The sequence below is a fragment of the Staurois parvus genome, unplaced genomic scaffold (assembly GCF_062004578.1).
Source record: "Staurois parvus isolate SC_StPar_1 unplaced genomic scaffold, SC_StPar_1.0 ptg002851l, whole genome shotgun sequence".
Lineage (NCBI taxonomy): Eukaryota > Metazoa > Chordata > Amphibia > Anura > Ranidae > Staurois > Staurois parvus.
In genome coordinates, this window is record NW_028320647.1 from 20,428 (window position 1) to 46,803 (window position 26,376).

Genomic DNA, 26,376 nt, shown 5'->3' on the forward strand with positions numbered 1-26,376 from the left:
TTTTCTTTGTTTTTTTTTTATTTTTTTGGTACTTTCTTTTATTTTGATTTTATTTTAACATTTTTATCTATTTTTATTTCCATTCTTACTTATTTTTTCATTTTCTTTTTTTTTTTTTTTTTTATATATATTTTCTTTTTTTTCTCTTCTTTTTTTTCTTTTTTTCCATTTTCAGTCTTTTTGTTTACTTTTTTCTCATTTTCATTTTTGTCTTTTTTTTTTTTTTTTTTTCAATATTTTTTTTTTTTTTTTTTCCTCTTTTTTTTTTCTTCTTTTATATATATATTTTTTCCATATTTTTTTATTTTGTTCTGTTTTTATTGTTTTCTTTCCTTCAGTCTTTCATTGTTTGCTTTTTTCTCATTTTTATAATTTTTTTTTTCTTTTTTCATTTCTTTTTTTTCTTTTTTTTAACTCTTCAGTTTTTTATTGTTTACTTTTTTCTCATTTTTGTCTTTTTTTTCAGTTTTTTTCAATATTTTTTTTTTTTTTCCTTTTTTTTTCTTCTGATATATATATATATATATATATATATATATATATACACACATTTTTTTTTTTTTTTTCATTTTTTTTTTCTTTTTTCTTCTCTCTCTTTTTTTATTTTTTCTTTCTTTCTTTTTATTTTAGGCTCGTAATGATGAGAGGTTTAGACTGCACAGAAAATGAATACTTTGAGCAGCAAAATCACCCAAAAATGTAATCTGCAGCCAGGGGCAGACTGACAACTCATGGGGCCCTCGGGCAATAGGGGATCATGGGGCCCCTGTGTCCTTGCCCAAACTCAAAAAAGCCTATGAAAAAGGTACCAGGGGCATCTCATGGGGCCCCCTACTGACCCATTTCCAAATGGTCAGTCCGCCCCTACCTGCAGCATTTACATTGGTAATTGTTGCTGATACAGGTTCACATGGATGGGGATAGACAAACTCTGTTGTCCCCAGCATCACTAAATGTACGTTTGGAGAGGACACTAGGTGTGTAGTTGCGTATGCGCACGCATTTAGGCACATCTAGTGTTTAAAGCAGGGGTAGGCAACCTGCGGCTCTCCAGCTGTTGTGGAACTACATTTCCCATGAGGCATTGCAACATTACAAAACTGACAGTTACAACTATGACTTGCAGAGGCATGATGGAACAGGTAGTCCTGCAACAGCTGGAGAGCCGCAGGTTGCCTACCCCTGGTTTAAAGTGAAGGTCCGGTCAAATTTTTAAAAAATAAAAGACAGCAGCTACAAAAACTGTAGCTGCTGACTTTAAAAAACAAGACACTCGCCTCTCTCACATGACAGCACCCAAAATAATTACTATGGAAAGAAACTTGGATACATATTATAGTAATAAATGAATGAGGAAATCAAGATGAGCGGTGAGTGACAACAACGATTGTAAGTATTGGGGTCCCTCTGGTGACCCCTGAGATTGGGACTACTTTCTATATGACAAGATACCACTCGGTCGTTATATATTTGATGTTTCACCTTGCAGATATTATATATATGTATGTACTCCTGAAGAAGGGAACTAAGAGCACGAAACGCGTCGAGGTTTGGAAATTGTGCTGTAATTATGTATCGACATTTGGATTGTCTATCCAATGATGTATGAAATGCATTAAGCGCTTTTATAAACGGCCTCCGCATTCACTGCCTGTGCGCGCTCCCTGGGAGCACCGATCGTTGTACAGGACCTCTGTGTGAGGGCCCGATCATGTGATCACACATAGTAGTAAGTTTACTACGTGTGAAATCTGTGAATGATCACAGAGATCACACGGTACAGGGCCATTCACAACAGCCTTGTACCATGTGACATGCTGTGACCAATCACAGCTCTCACAGTATTTCTCAATGTCTGCAGGAATGCAGCCAGAGAGAAGGAGAAATGGTTCCTCTTAAAGCAATCGGTGTAAAAAAAAATACAATCTTCATCACCCCCCACAAGTAGTACAGTGTCACCATGGTGACCGTACTGCTAGGGTGACAGTATGTTAAAAAAAAACATAAATAACAAAATTAAAAAACTAAAATAAAAATATAAAAAAGTTTTTTGAAAACTTATAATTTTTGGTTATAAACAAATTTGGGTTGTTGTTTTTTTTACTAAAAAGATAGCTGAATACATTTGGCCAAGATTTATAAAGAAAGATTATTTATTTGCAAAACTTTATAAGAAAAACAATTTTTTTTTTTTAATTTTTGGACTTTTTCATTTATATAGCAAAAAATAAAAATCTCAGCCGTGAATAAATACCACCAAAATAAAGTTTTATCTGTTTCAAAAAAATGCTAAAAAATTCACATGTGTACAGTGTTGCATGACCGCGCAATTGTCATTCAAAGTGTGGCAACGGTGAAAGCTGAAAACTGGCCTGACAGGAAGGGGGTGAAAGTGTCTGGACTGGGGGGGGGGGGGGGGGAGAGCGTCCGGACTGGAAGGGGGGAAAGCGTCCGGACTGGAAGGGGGGGAGAGCATCCGGACTGGAAGGGGGGAAAGCGTCCGGACTGGAAGGGGGGGAAAGTGTCTGGACTGGAAGGGGGGGAAAGTGTCCAGACTGGAAGGGGGGGAAGTGTCCGGACTGGAAGGGGGGGAAGTGTCCGGACTGGAAGGGGGGGAAAGTGTCCAGACTGGAAGGGGGGGGAAGTGTCCGGACTGGAAGGGGGTGAAACCGTCCGGACTGGAAGGGGGGAAAGCGTCCGGACTGGAAGGGGGGGAAAGTGTCCGGACTGGAAGGGGGTGAAACCGTCCGGACTGGAAGGGGGGAAAGCATCCGGACTGGAAGGGGGGGAAAGTGTCCGGACTGGAAGGGGGGGGAAGTGTCCGGACTGGAAGGGGGTGAAAGTGTCCGGACTGGAAGGGGGGAAAGTGTCCGGACTGGAAGGGGGTGAAAGTGTCCGGACTGGAAGGGGGGGAAGTGTCCGGACTGGAAGGGGGGGGAAGTGTCCGGACTGGAAGGGGGGGGGGAAAGTGTCCGGACTGGAAGGGGGTGAAAGTGTCCGGACTGGAAGGGGGGGAAAGTGTCCGGATTGGAAGGGGGGGAAGTGTCCGGACTGGAAGGGGGTGAAAGTGTCCGGATTGGAAGGGGCTGAAAGTGTCCGGATTGGAAGGGGGGGGAAGTGTCCGGACTGGAAGGGGGTGAAAGTGTCCGGACTGGAAGGGGGTGAAAGCGTCCGGACTGGAAGGGGGGGGAAGTGTCCGGACTGGAAGGGGGTGAAAGTGTTCGGACTGGAAGGGGGGGAAGTGTCCGGACTGGAAGGGGGTGAAAGTGTCCGGACTGGAAGGGGGGGAAGTGTCCGGACTGGAAGGGGGTGAAAGTGTCCGGACTGGAAGGGGGGGGGGAAGTGTCCGGACTGGAAGGGGGGAAAGTGTCCGGACCGGAAGGGGTTAATATGTATTTATTACAAATCGGCTTGTTACCATTGTATCCTCTTTTTGTAAGCAATGAGAAGTTTATTCATTTATGAAAAATTGGAATGTTGGAAAGTAGGTATTGGTTGGCCGTGTGTTGTGCCTTGTTATGTTCACATGACTGTCATATGCCTTTAAGAGTTTTCTATATCTTGTCTCTGCTCCTCCCTTTCCTTTGGTTTAGCTAATTCTGCATAGATAGCCCCTCCCCCTTTCCCAGGAATGCATTGCAGCAAGCCTCATGGCAAGAAGCAGGAACGTTATGAACTTTTGACTTATGGAATTTCATTGTTGTAAGATTCTCTCAGTTTATGGAATAAACTTCACAAGATCTACAAGATGTCATTCTCATTGAGTCACTGACTGTGGTGTCCACCAGAGGTCGGAGTTATCGCTATCTCATCACAACTGTAAGTTACAGAGATCACACTATCAATGCTTAGATCGGAGACACAGAACATTTACTGTCCCAGGACATATAAATTGGTTGCATGGACCGTCCCAAGGCACCCTTTCAAAAGATGGACCATCCCGAGGCACCCTTTCAAATGATGGACCGTCCCGAGGCACCCTTTCAAAAGATGGACCGTCCCGAGGAACCCTTTCAAATGATGGACCGTCCCAAGGCACCCTTTTAAATGATGGACTGTCCCGAGGCACCCTTTTTAAATGATGGACCGTCCCAAGGCACCCTTTTAAATGATGGACCGTCCCGAGGCACCCTTTCAAATGATGGACCGTCCCGAGGAACCCTTTCAAATGATGGACCGTCCCAAGGCACCCTTTTAAATGATGGACCGTCCCGAGGCACCCTTTTTAAATGATGGACCGTCCCAAGGCACCCTTTTAAATGATGGACCGTCCCGAGGCACCCTTTTTAAATGATGGACCGTCCCAAGGCACCCTTTCAAATGATGGACTGTCCCGAGGCACCCTTTCAAAAGACGGACCGTCCCGTGGCACCCTTTCAAATGATGGACCGTCCCGAGGCACCCTTTCAAATGATGGACCGTACCGAGGCACCCTTTCAAATGATGGACCATCCCGAAGCACCCTTTCAAATAATGGACCGTCCCGAGGCACACTTTCAAATGATGGACCGTCCCGAGGCACCCTTTCAAATGACGGACCGTCCCGAGGCACACCATTCTAAAATGTGAAAAACTATTATAATAGGTTTTTATAACGCAGCAACATCCACACATATAGGACACCCAACATTAGAGGGGATTTATCCTTCCAAAGCAAATACACTTTTGCACCCTGGTACTGACTAGTATTCTCATGTTTCTCTTCTCCCTCAGTTGCACCCTGGTACTGACTAGTATTGTCATGTTTCTCTTCTCCCTCAGTTGCACCCTGGTACTGACTAGTATTCTCATGTTTCTCTTCTCCCTCAGTTGCACCCTGGTACTGACTAGTATTCTCATGTTTCTCTTCTCCCTCAGTTGCACACTGGTACTGACTAGTATTCCCATGTTTCTCTTCTCAATCAGTTTTTCTCCATCACTGAGCTAATGTGACCCCAGTGCTGATGAAGAGAGGGCAGGGGAGGGCCAAAATAGGATGCTGTGCAGGCAACCAACATCCTCCTTATCATCTGATGATGTCATTGGTTGTCAGGACACCGGCGGCTAAAAGGTCATAATGGCGCACAATGAAAACCTACGGCTTTGTGTAACGAAAAGGCCGGCATGTTCCACCCGTTGGCTCGTATACAAGTTTTGGATAATTTTTAGACATTTTGCCAAGGCATCCCTGAAGAAACCTCAAGGCACCCCTGAAGAAACCTCAAGGCACCCCTGAAGAAACCTCAAGCCACCCCTGAAGAAACCTCAAGGCACCTCTGAAGAAACCTCATGGCACCCCTAAAGAAACCTCAAGGCACCCCTGAAGAAACCTCAAGCCACCCCTGAAGAAACCTCAAGGCACCTCTGAAGAAACCTCATGGCACCCCTGAAGAAACCTCAAGGCACCCCTGAAGAAACCTCAAGGCACCCCTGAAGAAACCTCAAGGCACCCCAGGTCGAGGAAGGCTGTACTAAGGGATGGAGGCACATCACTTGGTGCATCAGGTCACATTCTAATTTAGTCATTCTCAGGTTTTTATTGCCTTTCGGGTCCTGCCGAAATGTCCTTTTTTCTGATGGAGTCTCCAAGGCAAGAAACACAGGGAAATGTCCCCATGGGCACCCAGCGATATAAAACCCACCATTCTCCACCCTACCTTGAACAATATGTATACGGTATATATATATATATATATATATGGATCGTCAATTTGCACCCCAAGTTGTATCAGTCTTTTTCCTCTTCATACATCCTATTACGAGGGGCATAATGCGATTGGTGGATTATGTTTTCCTTAAAACGTCATATTATGGAAATTGTGTGAAAGTGTAGATGGTGAATACAATACACTGCTCTGACCATGATGGGAAAGGGGGGTTGAGGAACTGTTCCAGGATGAATGTACCTACCTAAATACCTACCTAAGAGACACAAGCCACTCCTCTCATCCCATGCTGCGGGTCACAATAGTTAGGTCAGGCACTGGAACTCTAAAATAGCCATTGAGCGGATATCAATCCACCTGGTGGTACTCAGTGCTGGTGCCTATAAGGGGAACATCGATGTGTAGGCACTACTTTCTCCCCTGCAGGTGTTGCATTGCAGTTGGAGAGGAAGTCAAGAGGAACATGGCTCCTCTATGGATTCCTGGGTCACTGGGGAAACTATCCAATTGGATGACTTTAGCAGCCATCTTGGGTCAGGCATAGCCTATTTAAGTCCTTGGATCCCAGGCTTGGCATGAATTTTGCAGTGGGGAGAGTAAGGATAGGTACCCCACCTGGTAGGGACAGAGCTAGTAGCAGAGAAAGGTTCCTGATGAGGAGGGAAAGCATAGAGCTTGCCTGCGCATGCGATGGTCAGGCCACGGTCTGCCCCTTCTAGTTGTCAGGTTGTCAGCTCGGCTGGAATCTGCTGTCTACATGTTGGTGGACCTGTGAGTGTTCCCAGTTGGGTTGTCTTCCCACTCAGCTTATGGTGAACTGTCTGTTCATTATTCCAATACACGTTCTTTCCTCACACTACAACTGTGTGCGTTATTGCCCCCACACCACACCTACAGGTGCCACCACCGAGCAGATCTGAGAATCTCTTATGAACATCGGATGATGGCACTTAGGGGTTGACTTACTACAACTGGAGAGTGCACGATCTGGTGCAGCTCTGCATGGGAGCCAATCAGCTTCTAACTTCAGTTTGTTCAATTAGGCTTCAGCAATAAAACCTGGAAGCTGATTGGTTTCTATGCAGAGCCGCACCAGATTTTGCACTCTCTGGTTTTAGTAAATCAACCCCTATATGTCATTGATTTCCATCATTAAAGTGTATGTATAGACGATGTTCGTAGATTTGGATGGAGTAAGTGAGGGTTAGAACCCCACCGAGTTATTTTCTTCTGACTTCCTGTCTTACATTTCTGAAACACAACAGGTAGTTAGAACAAAGTTAGTGATGGGATTCCCTCTCTTAGCCAGTTGTCCCCGTTACAAGTGCCCCCCTGTGAGATGTCCCCCCTCCTCTTGTTCTGGGGACAACTCTAACATTTTGGGTTCCCCGTCGCTTTCTTTTTTGTTGACAATCATCACCAATACAAACAAAGGGGGTGAATCTTCCCAATGGGAACACAGATAGGGATAAAACTGTCCAAATTTGTAGACTTCACCTCCGCAACATCTCCGACCTCCGCAACATCTCCAACCACTGCAACATCTCCGACCTTCGCAACATCTCCGACCTTCGCAACATCTCCAACCTCCGCAACATCTCCAACCTCCGCAACATCTCCAAGATATGCCCGTTCCTAACATTTGAAATTATTAAGCAACTTATTCCCTCCCTGGTTATCTCTCGCCTTGACTATTGTAACTCCCTCCTCATTGGCCGACCTCATCGCAGGCTATCCCCTCTCCAGTCTCTCATGAATGCTGCTTCCAGACTCATCCACCTTACTAACCATTCATTCCATATCTGCCACCCCTCTCTGCCAATCCCTCCACTGGCCTCCATTCCGTGTCCTCCACCCCTCTCGGTCAATCCCTCCACTGGCCTCCACTCAATGTCCTCCACCCCTCTCTGCCAATCCCTCCACTAGCCTCCACTCAATGTCCTCCACCCCTCTCTGCCAATCCCTCCACTAGCCTCCACTCAGTGTCCTCCACCCCTCTCTGCCAATCCCTCCACTGGCCTCCACTCAATGTCCTCCACCCCTCTCTGCCAATCCCTCCACTGGCCTCCACTCAGTGTTCTCCATCTCTCTCTGCCAATCCCTCCACTGGCCTCCATTCAGTGTCCTCCACCCCTCTCTGCCAATTTCTCCACTGGCCTCCATTCAATGTACTCCACCCCTCTCTGTCAATCCCTCCACTGGCCTCCACTCAGTGTCCTCCATCCCTCTCTGCCAATCCCTCCACTGGCTTCCCATTGCCCAACGGATAAAATTCAAAACATTAACGATAACCTATAAAGCCATTTATAACTCCGCCCCAAATTACATCACCGATCTTGTCTCTAAATATCATCCAAACCGTACTCTCCGCTCCTCCCACGACCTCCTTCTCTCTAGCTCCCTTGTCTCCTCCTCCCATGCTCATCTCCAGGACTTCCCCAGAGCTTCCCCCATCCTCTGGAACTCTCTACCCCAATTTATCAGACTATCGCCTACTCTGCTCACTTTTAGGCTCTGAAAACCTCTCTCTTCAGGGAAGCCTACCCCACCCTCAGCTAATAATGGAATCTTCTACTCCTCCTACCAGTCCATCCCCCACAGCTACTACCTTTTGTACCACTAGCCCTTTCTGATTGTAACCTCCCAGGATCAGGCCCCTCCCTCTTAGATTGTAAGCTCCCAGGATCAGGGCCCTCTTGACCCTCTTGTATTGAACTGTATTGGTGCTGTATTGTCTCCCGTTATATTGTACAGCGCTGAGCAAACTGCTGGCGCCATAAACCCTGTATAATAATAATATAAATCCTGTATAATAATAATAATAAAAAACCTAACAGACGGCTTTACCCCTCCCCCCCTCTATCCAAAATCAAAACAAAAAAGTTTTTCCTAGAGATACACTTTCATATCTGCACTGGTGGTGTCCGGGTCTTCTAGTTGCTCCTCTGGCCTTTCTCTCGGTTTCTGTGTTGTGATTCCCCCATTACATTGGACTTTGTTAGGTTTTATTACCTGATATCACAGCTCGGGCGGTCCTCTTCAGTCTCCCCTCTTTCACCACACAGAAGTACTGCTTATTTATTTCCACATCCATGTTCAGCACGGACTCCACCTTCTTCCGGCCATCACTGATGTCAGTTACATTACGTGTTCCATGTTGGGACAGATCCATCTTCTGCTCATCGTACCACTTGACCCACGGATTCCTGAACACGCCAATATCCATACATTTCAGACGCTTCTCCCCATCAATGTGAATGACGGTAACTGTTGAATCATCTGCATTTAAATCTATAAATAAAAAACAATTTACATTACATTAGAACAGATTTACATTTTGTTTATTCGATACGTTGATCAGTCATTTCAAGAATGCAACGTGGTTGCTGCAGTACCCAACATGTCTCCAGCACTGACCCCTTCAGAAAGTCCTCTCCAGTCCGGTCCTCCTTTGTGTTATTGAAAATAAAGCCCAGGGGGAGGGGGGGGGGGTACTCCAGGGGGGAATTTGTTCTTACAATGGAGAAGGCAGTCAAACTAAAATAATTGGCATTTATTATCTGCATATAATCAGTACTTAGTAGAACCAGCTTTGGTTGCAGTTTAGGCTCTTTGGGGTCATTTGTCTTTGGGGTACCAACTTTGCACATTTAGGATCTGATCTTTTTTTTTTAACAGTTCTCCATATCCAAATAGCTAAAACTCTGTTGGGTTGGATGGAGGCCATTGATGAACTGCAACCTTCAGGTCTTAGTTTCTCAGATGGACTCAGGTCTTTGACTGGCTCTTCTTATGTATATAAAAAATGGGTGCAGCGCTAAAACCTTAACATTGCCAAGTGTCAAAGTATAATATATGTAATAAATAACGAATATATATATGAGAACATTCAATAAAGTGACCAGTGATAAGGTGCTAATATACAGTTGCAAGAAAAAGTATGTGAACCCCTTGGGATTCCGTGGAGTTTTGCATGAATTGGGCATAAAATGTGCTCTGAACGTCATCTAAGTCACAACAATAGAAGAACACAGTCTGCTGAACATAATACTACACAAACATTAGATGTTGCCATGGTTTCATTGCACATAACATGTAAACAATCACAGTGCAGGGAGGAAAAAGTATGTGAACCTTTGGACTTAATAACTGGTTGACCCTCCTTTGGCAGCAATAACCTCAACCAAACGTTTCCTGTAGTTGCAGATCAGACCTGCACAACGATCTGGAGTCATTTTGGACCACTCCTCTTCACAAAACTGTTTCAGTGTAGCAATATTCTTGGGATGTCTGGTGTGAATCGCTCTCTTAAGGTCATGCCACAGCATTTCAATGGGGTTGAGGTCAGGACTCTGACTGGGCCACTCCAGAAGGCGTATTCTGTGCTGTTGCAGCCATTGTTTTGTTGAATGACTTGTATGCTTTGGGTCATTGTCCTGTTGCATCACCCATCCTCTGCGGAGGTTCAGCTGGCAGACAGATGGTCGTACGTTTTCCTGCAAAATGTCTTGATAAACTCTGGAATTCATTTTCCCATCAATGACAACAATCCATCCAGGCCCTGAGGCAGTAAAGCAGCCCCAAACCATGATGCTCCCTCCGCCATGTTTCACAGTGGGGATGAGGTTTGATGTTGGTGTGCTGTGCCTTTTTTTCTCCACACAGTGTTGTGTGTTCTTCCCAAACAACTCAATCTTGGTGTCATCTGTCCACAGTATATTCTGCCAGTAGTGCTGTGGAACATCCAGGTGCTCTTTTGCAAACTTCAAACGTACTGCAATATTCTTTTTGGCCAGCAATGGCTTCCTCCGTGGTGTCCTCCCATGTACTCCATTCTTGTTTAATGTTTTCCTTATTGTAGATGTGTCAACAAAAATGTTAGCATGTGCCAGAGATTTCTGTAGGTCTTTAGCTGACACTCTGGGATTCTTCTTTACCTCATGCAGCATTCTGCGCTGTGCTCTTGCAGTCATTTTTACAGGACGACCACGCCTAGGGAGAGTAGCAACAGTGCTAAACTTTCTCCATTTGTAGACAGTCTGTCTTACCGTGGACACATGAACATCAAGGCTCAAGGAGATACTTTTGTAACCCTTTCCAGCTTCATGCAAGTCAACAATTCTTGATGGTAGGTCTTCTGAGAGCTCTTTTCTGCAAGGCATGGTTCACATCAGACAGTGCTTCTTGAAACCAGTAAACCCAAAACAGGTGTCAGCAACACATCCAATATCATCACACTGATTGGAGTCAAGGTTGGCTCACTCCTGGCTCCAATTAGCTCTGGGAGAAGTCATTAAGCTAGGGCCTCACATACTTTTTCCTCCCTGCACTGTGAATGTTTACATGTTATGTGCAATTAAACCATGGCAACATCTAATGTTTGTGTAGTATTATGTTCAGCAGACTGTGTTCTTCTATTGTTGTGACTTAGATGACGTTCAGAGCACATTTTATGCCCAATTCATGCAAAACTCCACGGAATCCCAAGGGGTTCACATACTTTTTCTTGCAACTGTATCAACAAAATACAGTGACTTTGTGGCACTGGAAGTTCTGGTCACTGATCCTGCTGTGTAGAACTACAGAGAGCTGCGGATAGAGGAGACCCCACTCAGCAGAGGAGGAGGGGACTATGGCCTGAGTCTGTAATCCTGACCACCTGGAGGCGCTACATTCACATTCCAAGCTTTGTTTACAAAACAGTTGCCAAAAAGTTTCTGCTGGTGATCTCTGGAAACCGTTTGCTGTGAACGTGACGAGAGGAAACTTCTCAGAACACAGAATCATGAGGGATTACTATGAGATTCTCGGAGTGCCCAGGAATGCCACCCAGGATGACATCAAACGGGCAGCTGCATGAGGGGAGCGGCAGAGCCATTGCTGACAGCAGAGGAAGCAGTGAGGGAACATCAAACCAGACCATACTCACCTTTAAAGGGGCCTCCAGTCGATCTACTGAGAGTGTTATCTCTAAATGCGCTATTTGATTGCGCATCTGGTGAGTACGCAGTCTTTACACTATTGGACACAGCCCCATTATACCGGATAGATCACCAGCAATTGAAGATCATTATCAGATCTTCCATACACCCATCTTTGGACATTAATATTATCTTTCCAACACTTTATTAAGCACTATTGGTCACTACATAGTGACAGAGATATATGTTGCCACTAAGTCACTTTATTTTGTTGATATATTAGCATCTTATCACTGGTCACTTTACTGAATGTTCTCATATATATATATTCGTTATTTATTACATATATTATACTTTGACACTTGTCAATTGTAAGGTTTTAGCGCTGCACCCATTTTTTATATCGATGCTTTGGAGGTTTTTTTGGTACCTTTTGGTGTTTCAGCAGCTCAGTTGACTTTAGCACTCTCTTACCTCTCTGACTCTTCTTATGTATTTAGGTTCTTGGTACTAAAATATTCCAGAAGAACATTGGCTATGTGTTTAGGGTCCTTGTTCCTCCAAAACGTGAACCACTGGCCCCGTCTCAGGTCTCTTGCAGATTGAATAAGACTTTCGTCTATAATTGCCATGTATGGGTTGCATCCATCTTGTCCTCCATGGATGGTTGTTCTCATCCCAGCTGTGGAACTCCACAGCTTCTTCAGGGTTACAAACAAATCTCTCGGTTGCATGTCGGATTAATGTCCTGTTTATCCAGGTATGTATTTTGTGTAGTCAGCTTTAGTTATGCAGAGTCACAACTGTGCTGTTCTCTTTCCAGGTTTTTGATAATGGATTCAGTGCTGGATCTACCCTGATTAGTCCTTCTGTATCCTGGGTATTCGGGATGATGTTTATTTATCAATGTCTAAAACTCTGGGCCCTTTCAGCAGCTGTATTTACGTAGTGTTCAATTGTTCCTCTTGAAAAATTCACATGACAAAACATGTCAAGGAAGTGACACAGGCAGGAACCAGAAGTCAATGGTTCCCCATCTTTGTTTTTACTATTATATGGATTTTTATGTTCAGGATTTGGCTTCTCCCAACCTGGTAAGCTGATCCTTCATATGAGTTCTTCCCACTCCTACAGCCATGACTGTGTAACAGCGTGTATTCCTGGCTCTGGGATTTCCGAGTTCCCCAGAAAGTGTTTTGAGTTACCCTGAGAGCGTTTCCAGTTACCCCAAAAGTGTTCTGAATCACTCTGAAAGTATTCTGAGTTCCAAGTTACTCTGAGAGTGTTCTGAGTTATTCTGAGAGTATTCCAAGTTACCTCAAAGAGAATTCCGAGTTCCAAGTTACTTTGAGAGTGTTCAGAGTTACCCCAAATGTGTTCTGAGTTACCTCAAGAGAATTCCAAGTTCCAGGTTACTCTGAGAGTGTTCAGAGTTATCCCGAGATCATTCCAAGTTACTCCGAGAGTGTTCTGTGTTAGCCCAAGAGAATTCCGAGTTCCAAATGACTCAGAGTGTTCCAAGCTATCCCGAAAGTGTTCTGAGTTACCCCAGGAAAATTCAGAGTTCCAAATTACTCTGAAAGTGTCCTGAGTTATCCTAAGAGTGTTCCACTTTATTTTAATAGTATTCCAAGTTACCCTGAGAGTGTTCTGAGTTACCCCAAGAGAATTCAGAGTTCCAAGTTACTCTGGAGGTATTCCAAATTACCCTGAGAGTGTTTTGACTTACCCCAAGAGAATCCCAAGTTCCAAATGACTCTGAGAGTGTTCCAAGTTATCCCAAAAGTGTTCTGAGTTACCCCATGAGAATTCAGAGTTCCAAGTTACTCTGAAAGTGTCCTGAGTTATCCTAAGAGTGTTCCACTTTATTTTAATAGTATTCCAAGTTACCCTGAGAGTGTTCTGAGTTACCCCAAGAGAATCACAAGTTCCAGGTTACTCTGAGAGTGTTCTGAGTTACCCCAAGAGAATTCTGAGTTCCAAGTTACTCTGGAAGTATTCCAAGTTACCCTGAGTGTGTTCTGAGTTACCCCAAGAAGACTCCAAGTTCCAGGTTACAAGTTGCTCTGAAAGTGTCCTGAGTTATCCTAAGAGTGTTCCACTTTATTCTAAGAGTATTCCAAGTAACCCTGAGAGTGTTCTGAGTTACAAGTTACTCTGGAAGTGTTCCAAGTTACTCTGAATGTGTTCTGAGTTACCCCAAGAGAATCACAAGTTCCAGGTTACTCTGAGAGTGTTCCAAGTTACTCTGAGAGTGTTCTGAGTTACCCCAAGAGAATTCTGAGTTACAAGTTACTCTGGAAGTGTTCCAAGTTACCCTGAGTGTGTTCTGAGTTACCCCAAGAAGACTCCAAGTTCCAGGTTACTCTGAGAGTGTTCCAAGTTACTCCAAGAGAATTCTGAGTTACAAGTTGTTCTGAGTGTTGCATGTTTCTCCGAGAGTGTTCCGAGTTACTCCAGGAGAAATCTGAGTTTCAAGTTACTCTAAAAAGTGTTCCAAGTTACCCCAAGAGTGTTCTGAGTTATCATGAGAGTATTCTCAGTTACCCCCAGAGTGCTCCAAGTTCCTCCAAGAGTGTTCTGAGTTACCTAAGAGTGCCCCCAGTTCCTTGTGACCCCAAGTTCCAAGCTATACTAGTTTCCATGTGACTCCAGAGTGACCCTTGTGTACTCCACTTGTCTCCAGCATTCCAGTCTTCTTGCATCTTCTGTGACATCTGTATCTTCCAAATGCCACTGTCAGGAATGGACTGGCCAGCAATGGTGGGACTCACCTGCCTTTTGATCTGCAGTACCAGGGCTGGCCAGCGGGTGCTCCCAGCAATCAGAGACTCAACTTTGCAGCCAGCTAACACCTGGAACTGATTATGCTGGGGTATTTAAGGGATGGCCAGACCCACAGACTCTGCCTTGGTGTGTGTTTGTCCTGGGCCCTGTATCTGTCCTGCATCCTGTTTCTGTTCCTTTGCTGACCCTCTGTACTACGCTGCTTGCTACCTGTCCTGATCCCTGGCTTGTGACCCTGACCATCCCTCTGCCTGACCCTCTGTACTACGCTGCTTGCTACCTGTTCTGATCCCTGGCTTGTGACCCTGACCATCCCTCTGCTTGACCCTCTGTACTACGCTGCTTGCTACCTGCTGAACCTGGCCTGTGACCCCGACCATTCTCCGCTTGCTCCCCCTGTACCTACCTGCCCAATTGATATTGACCCGGCCTGCCTGACGACGCTTGCTTGTATGTACTGTTATCTGTGGGTGGTTGGTTTGGTTTGTTTGCACTGTATTATGTTTAGTATTGCACTGCGTTTATGTTTGTATTGTTAGTGTTAATAAATTATATTGTTTATCCCATATCTGAAGTCTGCGTTTCCCTGCGTCAGTCACACATCTCTGGTCATACCTGGGAGCCCTGACAGCCACTTTGTATGTCTTCAGTGACCTCCAGAGTTCTGTGACCCCCCAGCAAGTGAACCCTTACATTTTGTGTGCATGTCCAATTTCCTTCCATCCGTGAGGCCTGTACACTCCCAGAGAGCTTCCTGCAGTCCAGCACTGTGTGTTTTGTATACTCTCTATGAGCTTCTAGCATTCCTGCACCGATGTGCCTTTGAACTTCTAGTGAGTTTTCTGTGTTCCGAGAATCTCACTGATGCATGAGACTCGGATTCCTGCCTTCCTGTGATCCAACATCCCTGAGACCCTTGCACTCCTGCCTTTCCATGTGTTTAGCACCCCAGTATTTTATGTACTGATATTCCTTAGTGCACTCCTGTGTGTTACCTCAGAACCTCCAAGAACCCCACTTCTTTGTGATATCCATGCATTCCTGTATCGGGTCAGCTGTAACATACATGGGTGCAATGGAGGGCTGCAACCTGGGAGCTGTCCAGCAGGTAGTCTGGTGAATATCCGGCGCTCATTAGACTCTGCGCCTTAAACACACATCTATCATACATGCAGGCTGCATGGTGGGCCCACAATTCCCAGCCATATATGACAGTATAGAGATGGTGAACCGGGAGAACAGAAAAGCTGTGTATGTAAGGCCATAGACTGGAACAGAACTTACTGCCTATGGTCAATTCCACCTTCTGGTCCCCATGGCCTCTCTTATTGGCTGCTCTGCAGTAATACGTTCCTTCATCACTGAAGGTGACCTCTCGCAGTGTCAGGTCCAACGTTCCCTTAGAGACATCTTCAGACAATGCTGTGCGTCCTGTGTAGCTTAGATCTTGATCCTTGAGATCATCCCGGCCATCTTTGAACTTGTGTGCGATAAAACCTCTTTTATCCAGACCAGTCTTCTCCCAGACCACCACCAGACCTTCCAGCCCACGTATTAAAGGAAATGAGCAGCGGAGGATGACCGTGCCATAGAGGGAAGCAACCACTTCAGTCTGATCTGTGGAGGGGAGCAGAAATATTCGCTAAAAACGAATCCTTCGTACAATCAGCCTCATTCTGAATATATTTCACATGATCTCTGTTTGTTACATTGTGTAATGATTAGTATTTGTTCATTTATAACAATGATAAACATGTACATATACGATCATTTTCCAGTCCATGCAATCAGTGGGGGTTCAGGATACTGTTCTGTGTATAGGAAGTGTATTGTCTGGTAGCCAGAAATGATATTGTCCTGTGTCCACAAAGGATATTTTCTGGCATCCTGGAAGGAAATTGTTGAGTGTCTCGTGGCTAGGAAAGATATTGTGTCACGGTCAGGAAGGATATTACCTGGTGGCCAGGATGGATATTGCTGAGTGTCCAAGAAGGATACTGCCTGGTGGCCAGTTGATCTTTACGTATTTTGGGCAATGTATATATAGTTGGTATCCTACAAATAATTGGAATTAAATGTTTCCCTTTTTTTTGTAAGTACTTGAGTTTGATTTCTATTAATCCCATAAGCTCTTCTTTATATTGCCTATGGCACAGTGACCCCATCAGAGTCCCCCTATGGCACAGTGACCCCATCAGAGTCCCCCTATGGCACAGTGACCCCATCAGAGTCCCCCTATGGCACAGTGACCCCATCAGAGTCCTCCTATGGCACCGTGACCCCATAAGAGTCCTCCTATGACACAGTGACCCCATCAGAGTCCTCCTATGACACAGTGACCCCATCAGAGTCCTCCTATGGCACAGTGACCCCATCAGAGTCCTCCTATGGCACAGTGACCCCATCAGAGTCCTCCTATGGCACAGTGACCCCATCAGAGTCCCCCTATGGCACAGTGACCCCATCAGAGTCCCCCTATAAAACAACTACCCCACCCCCCCTTATCTGCAGGCCGGATTACTATGTCTTTTCTCTCCTCCAAACACTGAATACCTTCCTGTATATACCTAGGGGTCACCTCTTTCTTCGGAACTACTGTTGATAAATCTCTCAATACTGGGTGTTTAACCCCTTCCAGTCCGGACACTTCCCCCCCCCCTTTCAGTCCGGACACTTCCCCCCCCCCTTCCAGTCTGGACACTTTCCCCCCCTTCCAGTCCAGACACTTTCACCCCCTTCCAGTCCGGACACCCCCCCTTCCAGTCCGGACACTCCCCCCCTTCCAGTCCGGACTCTTTCTCCCCCCTTCCAGTCCAGGCACTTTCACCCCCCTCCAGTCCGGACACTTTCACCCCCTTCCAGTCAGAACACTTTCACCCTCCTCCAGTCCGGACACTTTCCCCCCCTTCCAGTCTGGACACTTTCACCCCCCTTCCAGTCCAGACACTTTCACCCCCTTCCAGTCCAGACACTCCCCCCTTCCAGTCCGGACACTTTCACCCCCTTCTAGTCCAGAAACTTTCACCCCCTTCCAGTCCAGACACTTTCACCCCCTTCCAGTCCAGACACTTTCACCCCCTTCCAGTACAGACACTTTCACCCCCTTCCAGTCCAGACACTTTCACCCTCTTCCAGTCCGGACACTTCCCCCCCTTCCAGTCCGGACACTTCCCCCCCTTCCAGTCCGGACACTTTCATCTCCTTCCAGTCCGGACACTTCCCCCCCCTTCCAGTCCGGACACTTTCACCCCCTTCCAGTCCAAACACTTTCACCTCCTTCCAGTCCAGACACTTCCCCCCCCTTCCAGTCCGGACACTTTCACCCCCTTCCAGTCCGGACACTTTCACCCCCTTCCAGTTCGGACACTTCCCCCCCCTTCCAGTCCGGACACTTTCACCCCCTTCCAGTCCAAACACTTTCACCTCCTTCCAGTCCAGACACTTCCCCCCCCTTCCAGTCCGGACACTTTCACCCCCTTCCAGTCCAAACACTTTCACCTCCTTCCAGTCCAGACACTTTCCCCCCCTTCCAGTCCGGACACTTTCCCCCCTTCCAGTCCGGACACTTTCCCTCCCCTTCCAGTCCGGACACTTTCTCCGGGGGGGAAAGTGTCCGGACTGGAAGGGGGGGGGAAGTGACTGGAAGGGGGTTCCAGTCCGGACACTCCCCCCCTTCCAGTCCGGACACTCCCCCCCCCCCTTCCAGTCCGGACACTTTCACCCCCCTTCCAGTCCAGACACTTTCCCCCCCTTCCAGTCCGGACACTTTCCCTCCCCTTCCAGTCCGGACACTTTCTCCCCCCTTCCAGTCCGGACACTCCCCCCCTTCCAGTCCGGACTCTTTCTCCCCCCTTCCAGTCCAGGCACTTTCACCCCCCTCCAGTCCGGACACTTTCACCCCCTTCCAGTCAGAACACTTTCACCCTCCTCCAGTCCGGACACTTTCCCCCCCCTTCCAGTCTGGACACTTTAGAGGGTGCCTTGAAATTGTCCATAATTTTAGAGGGTGCCTTGAAATTGTCCATAATTTTAGATGGTGCCTCAAGACTGTCCATAATTTTAGAGGGCGCCTCAAGACTGTCCATAATTTTAGAGGGCGCCTCAAGACTGTCCATAATTTTAGAGGGTGTCTCAAGACTGTCCATAATTTTAGATGGTGCCTTGAAATTTTCCATTATTTTAGAGGGTGCCTCAAGACTGTCCATAATTTTAGAGGGCGCCTCAAGACTGTCCATAATTTTAGAGGGCGCCTCAAGACTGTCCATAATTTTACAGGGTGCCTCAAGACCATCCATAATTTTAGAGGTTGCCTTGAAATTGTCCATTATTTTAGAGGGTGCCTCAAGACCGTCCATAATTTTACAGGGTGCCTCGGGACTGTCCATAATTTTAGAGGGTGCCTCAAGACTGACCATAATTTTAGATGGTGCCTTGAAATTGTCCATAATTTTTAGAGGGTGCTTCAAGGCTGTCCATAATTTTAGAGGGTGCCTCAGGACTGTCCATAATTTTAGAGGGTGTCTTGGTTGAAAAAAGGTCGTGAAACACTGGTCTATTCTTTATCTGGAAATGTCAAAGTTTCACTTACCTGAGGTCTTCACAGACAGGAAAAGCAGGAATGCTACCAGTGCCACCTACAACATATAAATGTTTCTGTAGTCAGCACATTGATACTAAATAATGAATAAAGAATACAAAAACAGAAATATACATCTCTAATTGCTCGGCTTTTACACAGTATATGGTGTCATGGAGATAAATCAGAACAAGGACCTTTGACAGAGTTCACAATGATGATTGTTGGATCAGGAACTCATGGGGAGGGGAATTCGATCCCTTTACACACCTTTTTTTGAGTCAGCTGGAAAGAGCCACAAATATCTTTAACAATTTGACAGGTTTGTTGGGGTTTTTTTTTTATTTATTTATTTTTTTACAACATAGGGGTGAAAAAAAGGCATAAAAATAGTCATCTGTGATTTGTAAAGAGACAGAATGCAAGAATGTAACACATTGTCCTACAAGAAGCAACAAAACACAAAAAAAAAAAAAAAAAAACTTCCTTTCTTGTGTCCTGTTTTTAGGTTACTATTTTGTGCCTCTTTTTTTTTTCCGCCTGTGTCGTCATCGCCACCCTTCCAGAAAGTGGTTTGCATTTGACAGGTGGCTGGGAGGAGTTATGTCCCATTTGACAGGTGGCTGGGAGGAGTTATGTCCCATTTGACAGGTGGCTGGGAGGAGTTATGTCCCATTTGACAGGTGGCTGGGAGGAGTTATGTCCCATTTGACAGGTGGCTGGGAGGAGTTATGTCCCATTTGACAGGTGGCTGGGAGGAGTTATGTCCCATTTGACAGGTATCTGGGAGGAGTTATGTCCCATTTGACAGGTGGCTGGGAGGAGTTATGTCCCATTTGACAGGTATCTGGGAGGAGTTATGTCCCATTTGACAGGTGGCTGGGAGGAGTTATGTCGCATTTGACAGGTGGCTGGGAGGAGTTATGTCCCATTTGACAGGTGGCTAGGAGGAGTTATGTCCCATTTGACAGGTGGCTGGGAGGAGTTATGTCGCATTTGACAGGTGATTGGGAGGAGTTATGTCACATTTGACAGGTGGCTGGGAGGAGTTATGTCCCATTTGACAGGTGGCTGGGAGGAGTTATGTCCCATTTGACAGGTGGCTGGGAGGAGTTATGTCGCATTTGACAGGTGGCTGGGAGGAGTTATGTCCCATTTGACAGGTGGCTGGGAGGAGTTATGTCCCATTTGACAGGTGGCTGGGAGGAGTTATGTCGCATTTGACAGGTGGCTGGGAGGAGTTATGTCGCATTTGACAGGTGACTGGGAGGAGTTATGTCGCATTTGACAGGTGGCTGGGAGGAGTTATGTCGCATTTGACAGGTGGCTGGGAGGAGTTATGTCGCATTTGACAGGTGGCTGGGAGGAGTTATGTCCCATTTGACAGGTGGCTGGGAGGAGTTATGTCGCATTTGACAGGTGGCTGGGAGGAGTTATGTCCCATTTGACAGGTGGCTGGGAGGAGTTATGTCACTTCCTCTCTGCCTGTGTTAAACTAGACAGCACCACATGCAGGTCAGATGTGGCCGGCCCAGGGGCAGACTGACAACTCATGGGGGCCCCCAGACAATAGGGGATCATGGGGCCCCTGTGTCCTTGCCCACACTCAAAAAAGCCTATAAAAAAGATGCCAGGGGCATTTCATGGGGCCCCGTACTGACCCTGGGCCCTTGGGCAGTGCCCGAGTTCCCAAATGGTCAGTCCGCCCCTGGGCCGGCCTCATTCACGTACCCCAGGTTCACACCTAGGGGTTTTTTCTGTAGCGTTTTGTATTTTGCCGAAACGCAGTGCAGTCCATTTAACATGATTTCCTATGGGACAGATTCAGATCTCTGTGTTTTTTTTTTAAAGGGTCGGGGACTTTTCTGAACGCAAAACGTTGCTTTTTTGGTTCTATAAACTTCAATGGGACTGCTGCAGAAAACCATGCATTGCGTTTTTGATGCGTTTTGTGTTTAAAATCTGCCTAGCAACAAAAAAAGAAAAAAAAAAAACGCATCACAAAGATGGCAAAAACACTAACGCAATGCAGAAACTCAACCTGCGTAGGTGTGAACCTAGATATAAATGGATTGTATGGCTGCAGTACTTTCTGCCAGGTACGACCTGTTGTATACATTTTGTAGCAGCATGTGCACTGCCCCCTCCGGACGCCATGTTAGGCAGCGGGGCTGGACACTGTGCTTGTACCTTCCACTTCTACGTAGCACCAAGTACCCGACTCCCGGTATCCTAGCTCCAGATTCCCACCACTCTGCTGACTGGTTTTCTTGGTTACAACCTTGCTTCTTCATCTGCCTGCTGCCCACCTTGACCTCCGGCCTTACCCCAACTCTGTATCTACTTGATGGTTTGGTAAATTTCCCTCATTTTGTTTTTGATGTCAACCATCTATAGTAGGGTGAGCTGGAAGTTTACACCCATGGGGTATCTGCCACACAAGACCAACTCCCCGTGGGACATTCCTTACTTCCTTTGGCTCGCTTGTCCTTAGACAAGCCTTCCCCATCATTGGGAGACTCAGATGGTCCACCATCTATGGTCAGGTTGAAGCTGCCTTCTTTCTTCAGCTTTCCTTGGTGCCCTACTAGCTGCTTTGAGGTAAGCCAATCCCAGTGCCCCAACCCCCCTCATTCACAAAGGAACATACATACATCAGATCATTGAATGAATAGATTGTCCATGATGACCAAACCCCATCTGATGTGCGTTAGACTTTGCTCCTCAAGGATGGGAATTCCTTAGGATTGTACAGGACACCGGGAGTTTGTCCTGGATGGTAGATACATTTCCCCGATATTTGCAGTGTGGTCTCTTTAAGGGAGACCATTGAAGAGACAACCAGGACTTTGGTCTCAAGGGGTTAAATCCCGGGTCAGGGAGGCTTAAATGGCAGCAGAGGGAAATTGGCAGGGGTGTCAGGGAAGTGAAGAGAGAGACTCACAGGCTGTGAGGCTAGTGGAAGCGCTCAGACAAACTGAGACACGGGCTGTTGATCCCCCAATGTGGCCTGCCTGGCACCCTTGTATGCAGGAGCCTAACCCCCTGTATGGAGGAGCCTAACCCCCTGTATGGAGGAGCCTAACCCCCTGTATGGAGGAGCCTAACCCCCTGTATGGAGGAACCTAACCCCCTGTATGGAGGAGCCTAACCCCCTGTATGGAGGAGTCTAACCCCCTGTATGGAGGAGCCTAACCCAATGTATGGAGGAGTCTAACCCCCTGTATGGAGGAGCCTAACCCCCTGTATGGAGGAGTCTAACCCCCTGTATGGAGGAGCCTAACCCCCTGTATGGAGGAGCCTAACCCCCTGTATGGAGGAGTCTAACCCCCTGTATGGAGGAGCCTAACCCCCTGTATGGAGGAGTCTAACCCCCTGTATGGAGGAGCCTAACCCCCTGTATGGAGGAGCCTAACCCCCTGTATGGAGGAGCCTAACCCCCTGTATGGAGGAGCCTAACCCCCTGTATGGAGGAGTCTAACCCCCTGTATGGAGGAGTCTAACCCCCTGTATGGAGGAGCCTAACCCCCTGTATGGAGGAGCCTAACCCTCTGTATGGAGGAGCCTAACCCCCTGTATGGAGGAGCCTAACCCCCTGTATGGAGGAGTCTAACCCCCTGTATGGAGGAGCCTAACCCCCTGTATGGAGGAGTCTAACCCCCTGTATGGAGGAGCCTAACCCCCTGTATGGAGGAGCCTAACCCCCTGTATGGAGGAGCCTAACCCCCTGTATGGAGGAGCCTAACCCCCTGTATGGAGGAGCCTAACCCCCTGTATGGAGGAGCCTAACCCCCTGTATGGAGGAGCCTAACCCCCTGTATGGAGGAGTCTAACCCCCTGTATGGAGGAGCCTAACCCCCTGTATGGAGGAGCCTAACCCCCTGTATGGAGGAGCCTAACCCCCTGTATGGGACGGAAGATTGTGGTGAGGTTATGATTCAGCTTCTGAAACCAGCTTTTGGGTCTGTTTATAGACTTTTGCTGAAGTAAGTTGTCTTTTGTTTTTCATGAACCGAAGAAATGAACTGTTTTGCTTTTACCAAACTGGCTGGCGGTCGTTCCGGAGCCACCCCACAAATCATCCCAACGTCTGTCCAACCCTTCCTGGAGCACCTCTACATCTTCACTCCTCGCCTATGTGGTTTCATCACATTCAGTGTTCCAGAAGGAAATGGATGATCAGAACTTTACATAAATCCAATAAATCTTCAGAATCTCACCTGAAGGAATGACTTCATAGTAGATCGTGATGCGACTTCTCTTCCTGGATGAAATACACACGAGTCAGTTATATACGGAAGAGTTTCTATCATTCTATGGCAGTGACTTCTCACTTACTAAGAAAAGGTTACAGATGTTGTCACATTTCCTTTACTTTGAAAACCAGTTGAGCTCCAGAATACATTTTACATCTTTTTAGCTGCTGACCGGATGATTTGGACATAACTTTATCAGAACTGATATTTATCATTTTTTACTGTAAAAGAGTTATTGACATTGGTTGGGTGTAGTTAGGGATGGGAAGGGTTCAGTCAGGGAAATATATACCGTATCTCCCAGAAGTGAGTCCCCCCCTCCCCCTCACATTTGTGTCAATATTTGATTCTCTCTTTTCATGTGACAACACTGAAGAAATGACACTTTGCTACAATGTGACGTAGTCAGTGTACAGCTTGTATAACATGGAAATTTGCTGTCCCTCAAAATAACTTTTTTTTTTTTTTACACAGCCATTAATATCGAAACCGCCGGCAACAAAAGTGAGTCCACCCCTAAGTGACAAGGTCCAAATTGGGCCCAAAGGGTCAATATTTTGTGTGGCCGCCATTATTTTCCAGCACTGCCTTAACCCTCTTGGACATGGAGGTCACCAGAGCTTCACAGGTTGCCACTGGAGTCCTCTTCCACTCCTCCATGATGATATCACGGAGCTGGTGGATGTTAGAGGCCTTGCAATCCTCCATCTTCCGTCTTCCACTCCTCCATGACGTCATCATGCAGCTGCTGGATGTTAGAGACCTTGCGCTCCTCCACCTTCCCTCTTCCACTCCTCCATAAGGACATCACAGAGCTGGTGGATGTTAGAGACCTTGCGCTCCTCCACCTTCCATTTGAGGATGCCCCACAGATGCTCAATAGGGTTTAGGTCTGGAGACATGCTTGGCCAGTCCATCACCTTCACCCTCAGCTTCTTTAGCAAGGCAGTGGTGGTCTTGGAGGTGTGTTTGGGGTGGTTATCATGTTGGAATACTGCCCTGCGGCCCAGTCTCCGGGGGGAGGGGATCACGCTCTGCTTCAGTCTGTCACAGTACATGTTGGCATTCATGGTTCCCTCAATGAACTGTATCCCCCCAGTGCCGGCAGCACTCATACAGCCCCAGACCATGACACCCCCCACCACCATGCGGCCCCAGACCATGACACCCCCACCACCATGGGGCCCCAGACCATGACACCCCCACCACCATGCGGCCCCAGACCATGACACCCCCACCACCATGGGGCCCCAGACCATGACACTCCCACCACCATGGGGCCCCAGACCATGACACCCCCATCACCATGCTTGACTGTAAGCAACACACTTGTCTTTGTACTCCTCACCTGGTTGCCGCCACACACGCCTGACACCATCTGAACCCAATCAGTGTATCTTGGTGTCATCAGACCACAGGAGATGGTTCCAGTAATCCATGTCCTCAGTCTGCTTGTCTTCAGCAAACTGTTTGCGGGATTTCTTGTGCATCATCTTTAGAAGAGGCTTCCTTCTGGGACGACAGCCATGCAGACCAATGTGATGCAGTGTGCGGTGTATGGTCTGAGCACTGACAGGCTGACCCCCCACCCTTCACCCTCTGTAGCAATGCTGGCAGCACTGACAGGCTGACCTCCCCCCCCCCCCTTCACCTTCTGCAGCAATGCTGGCACCACTGACAGGCCGACCCCCCACCCCTACACCCTCTGCAGCAATGCTGGCAGCACTCATACGTCTATTTCCGAAAGACAACCTCTGGATATGACGCTGAGCACGTGCACTCAACTCCTTTGGTGGACCATGGCGAGGCCTGTTCTCAGTGGAACCTGTCCTGTTACACCGCTGTATGGTCTTGGCCACCGTGCTGCAGCTCAGTTTCAGGGTCTCGGCAATCTTCTTATAGCGTCAGCCATCTTTATGTAGAGCAATAATTCTTTTTTTTCAGATCCTCAGAGAGTTCTTTGCCATGAGGTGCCATGCTGAACTTCCAGTGACCAGTATGAGAGAGTGAGAGCGATAACACCAAATGTAACCCACCTGCTCCCCATTCACACCTGAGACCTTGTAACACCACCGAGTCACATGACCCCGAGGAGGGAAAAAGGCTCATTGGGCCCAACTTGGACCTTGTCACTTAGGGGTGGAGTCACTTTTGTTGCCAGCGGATTAGACATTAATGGTGGTGTGTTGAGTTATTTTGAGGGGACAGCAAATTTCCATGTTATACAAGCTGTACACTGACTACGTCACATTGTAGCAAAGTGTCATTTCTTCAGTGTTGTCACATGAAAAGAGAGAATCAAATATTGACACTAATGTGAGGGGGAGGGGGGACTCACTTCTGGGAGATACTATATATATATATACATTGTATACAGTCTGGGGGAGGGGGGACTCACTTCTGGGAGATACTGTGTATATATATATACATTGTATACAGTCCGGGGGAGGGGGGACTCACTTCTGGGGGATACTATATATATATATATACATTGTATACAGTCTGGGGGAGGGGGGACTCACTTCTGGGAGATACTGTGTATATATATACATTGTATACAGTCTGGGGGAGGGGGGCTCACTTCTGGGAGATACTATATATATATACATTGTATACAGTGTGGGGGAGGGGGGGCTCACTTCTGGGAGATACTATATATATATATACATTGTATACAGTCCGGGGGAGGGGGGACTCACTTCTGGGAGATACTATATATATATATATACATAGTATACAGTCTGGGGGAGGGGGGACTCAGGTCTGGGAGATACTGTATATATATATATACATTGTATACAGTCCGGGGGAGGGGGGACTCAGGTCTGGGAGATACTGTATATATATATATACATAGTATACAGTCCGGGGGAGGGGGGACTCAGGTCTGTGAGATGCTGTGTATATATATATACATTGTATACAGTCTGGGGGAGGGGGGACTCAGGTCTGGGAGATGCTGTATATATATATACATTGTATACAGTCTGGGGGAGGGGGGACTCAGGTCTGGGAGATACTGTATATATATATACATTGTATACAGTCCGGGGGAGGGGGGACTCAGGTCTGGGAGATACTGTGTATATATATACATTGTATACAAAAGGATCACCTTGAATTTTGGACTTTCTTATCTTGTGTATTTATAACGCACTTCAGTCACTTTATTAGTTGGTTTTATCAGCCAC

General features: G+C 46.8%; 1 protein-coding gene across 1 annotated transcript in view; it reads right to left on the reverse strand.

The window, feature by feature from the left end:
* The window catches only part of LOC149429035 (V-set domain containing T-cell activation inhibitor 1-like), a 56,119-nt gene that overhangs the window by 10,401 nt on the left and 19,342 nt on the right, over positions 1-26,376 (reverse strand). Inside the window, exons 4-7 of the mRNA XM_089666808.1 lie at positions 23,150-23,193; positions 18,942-18,987; positions 15,638-15,970; positions 8,658-8,936 (exon numbers count right to left, since the gene is read on the reverse strand). Of these exons, the coding sequence (XP_089522934.1) occupies positions 8,658-8,936; positions 15,638-15,970; positions 18,942-18,987; positions 23,150-23,167 (676 nt within the window). The 5' untranslated portion in view covers positions 23,168-23,193. The remainder of the gene's footprint in view (positions 1-8,657; positions 8,937-15,637; positions 15,971-18,941; positions 18,988-23,149; positions 23,194-26,376) is intronic.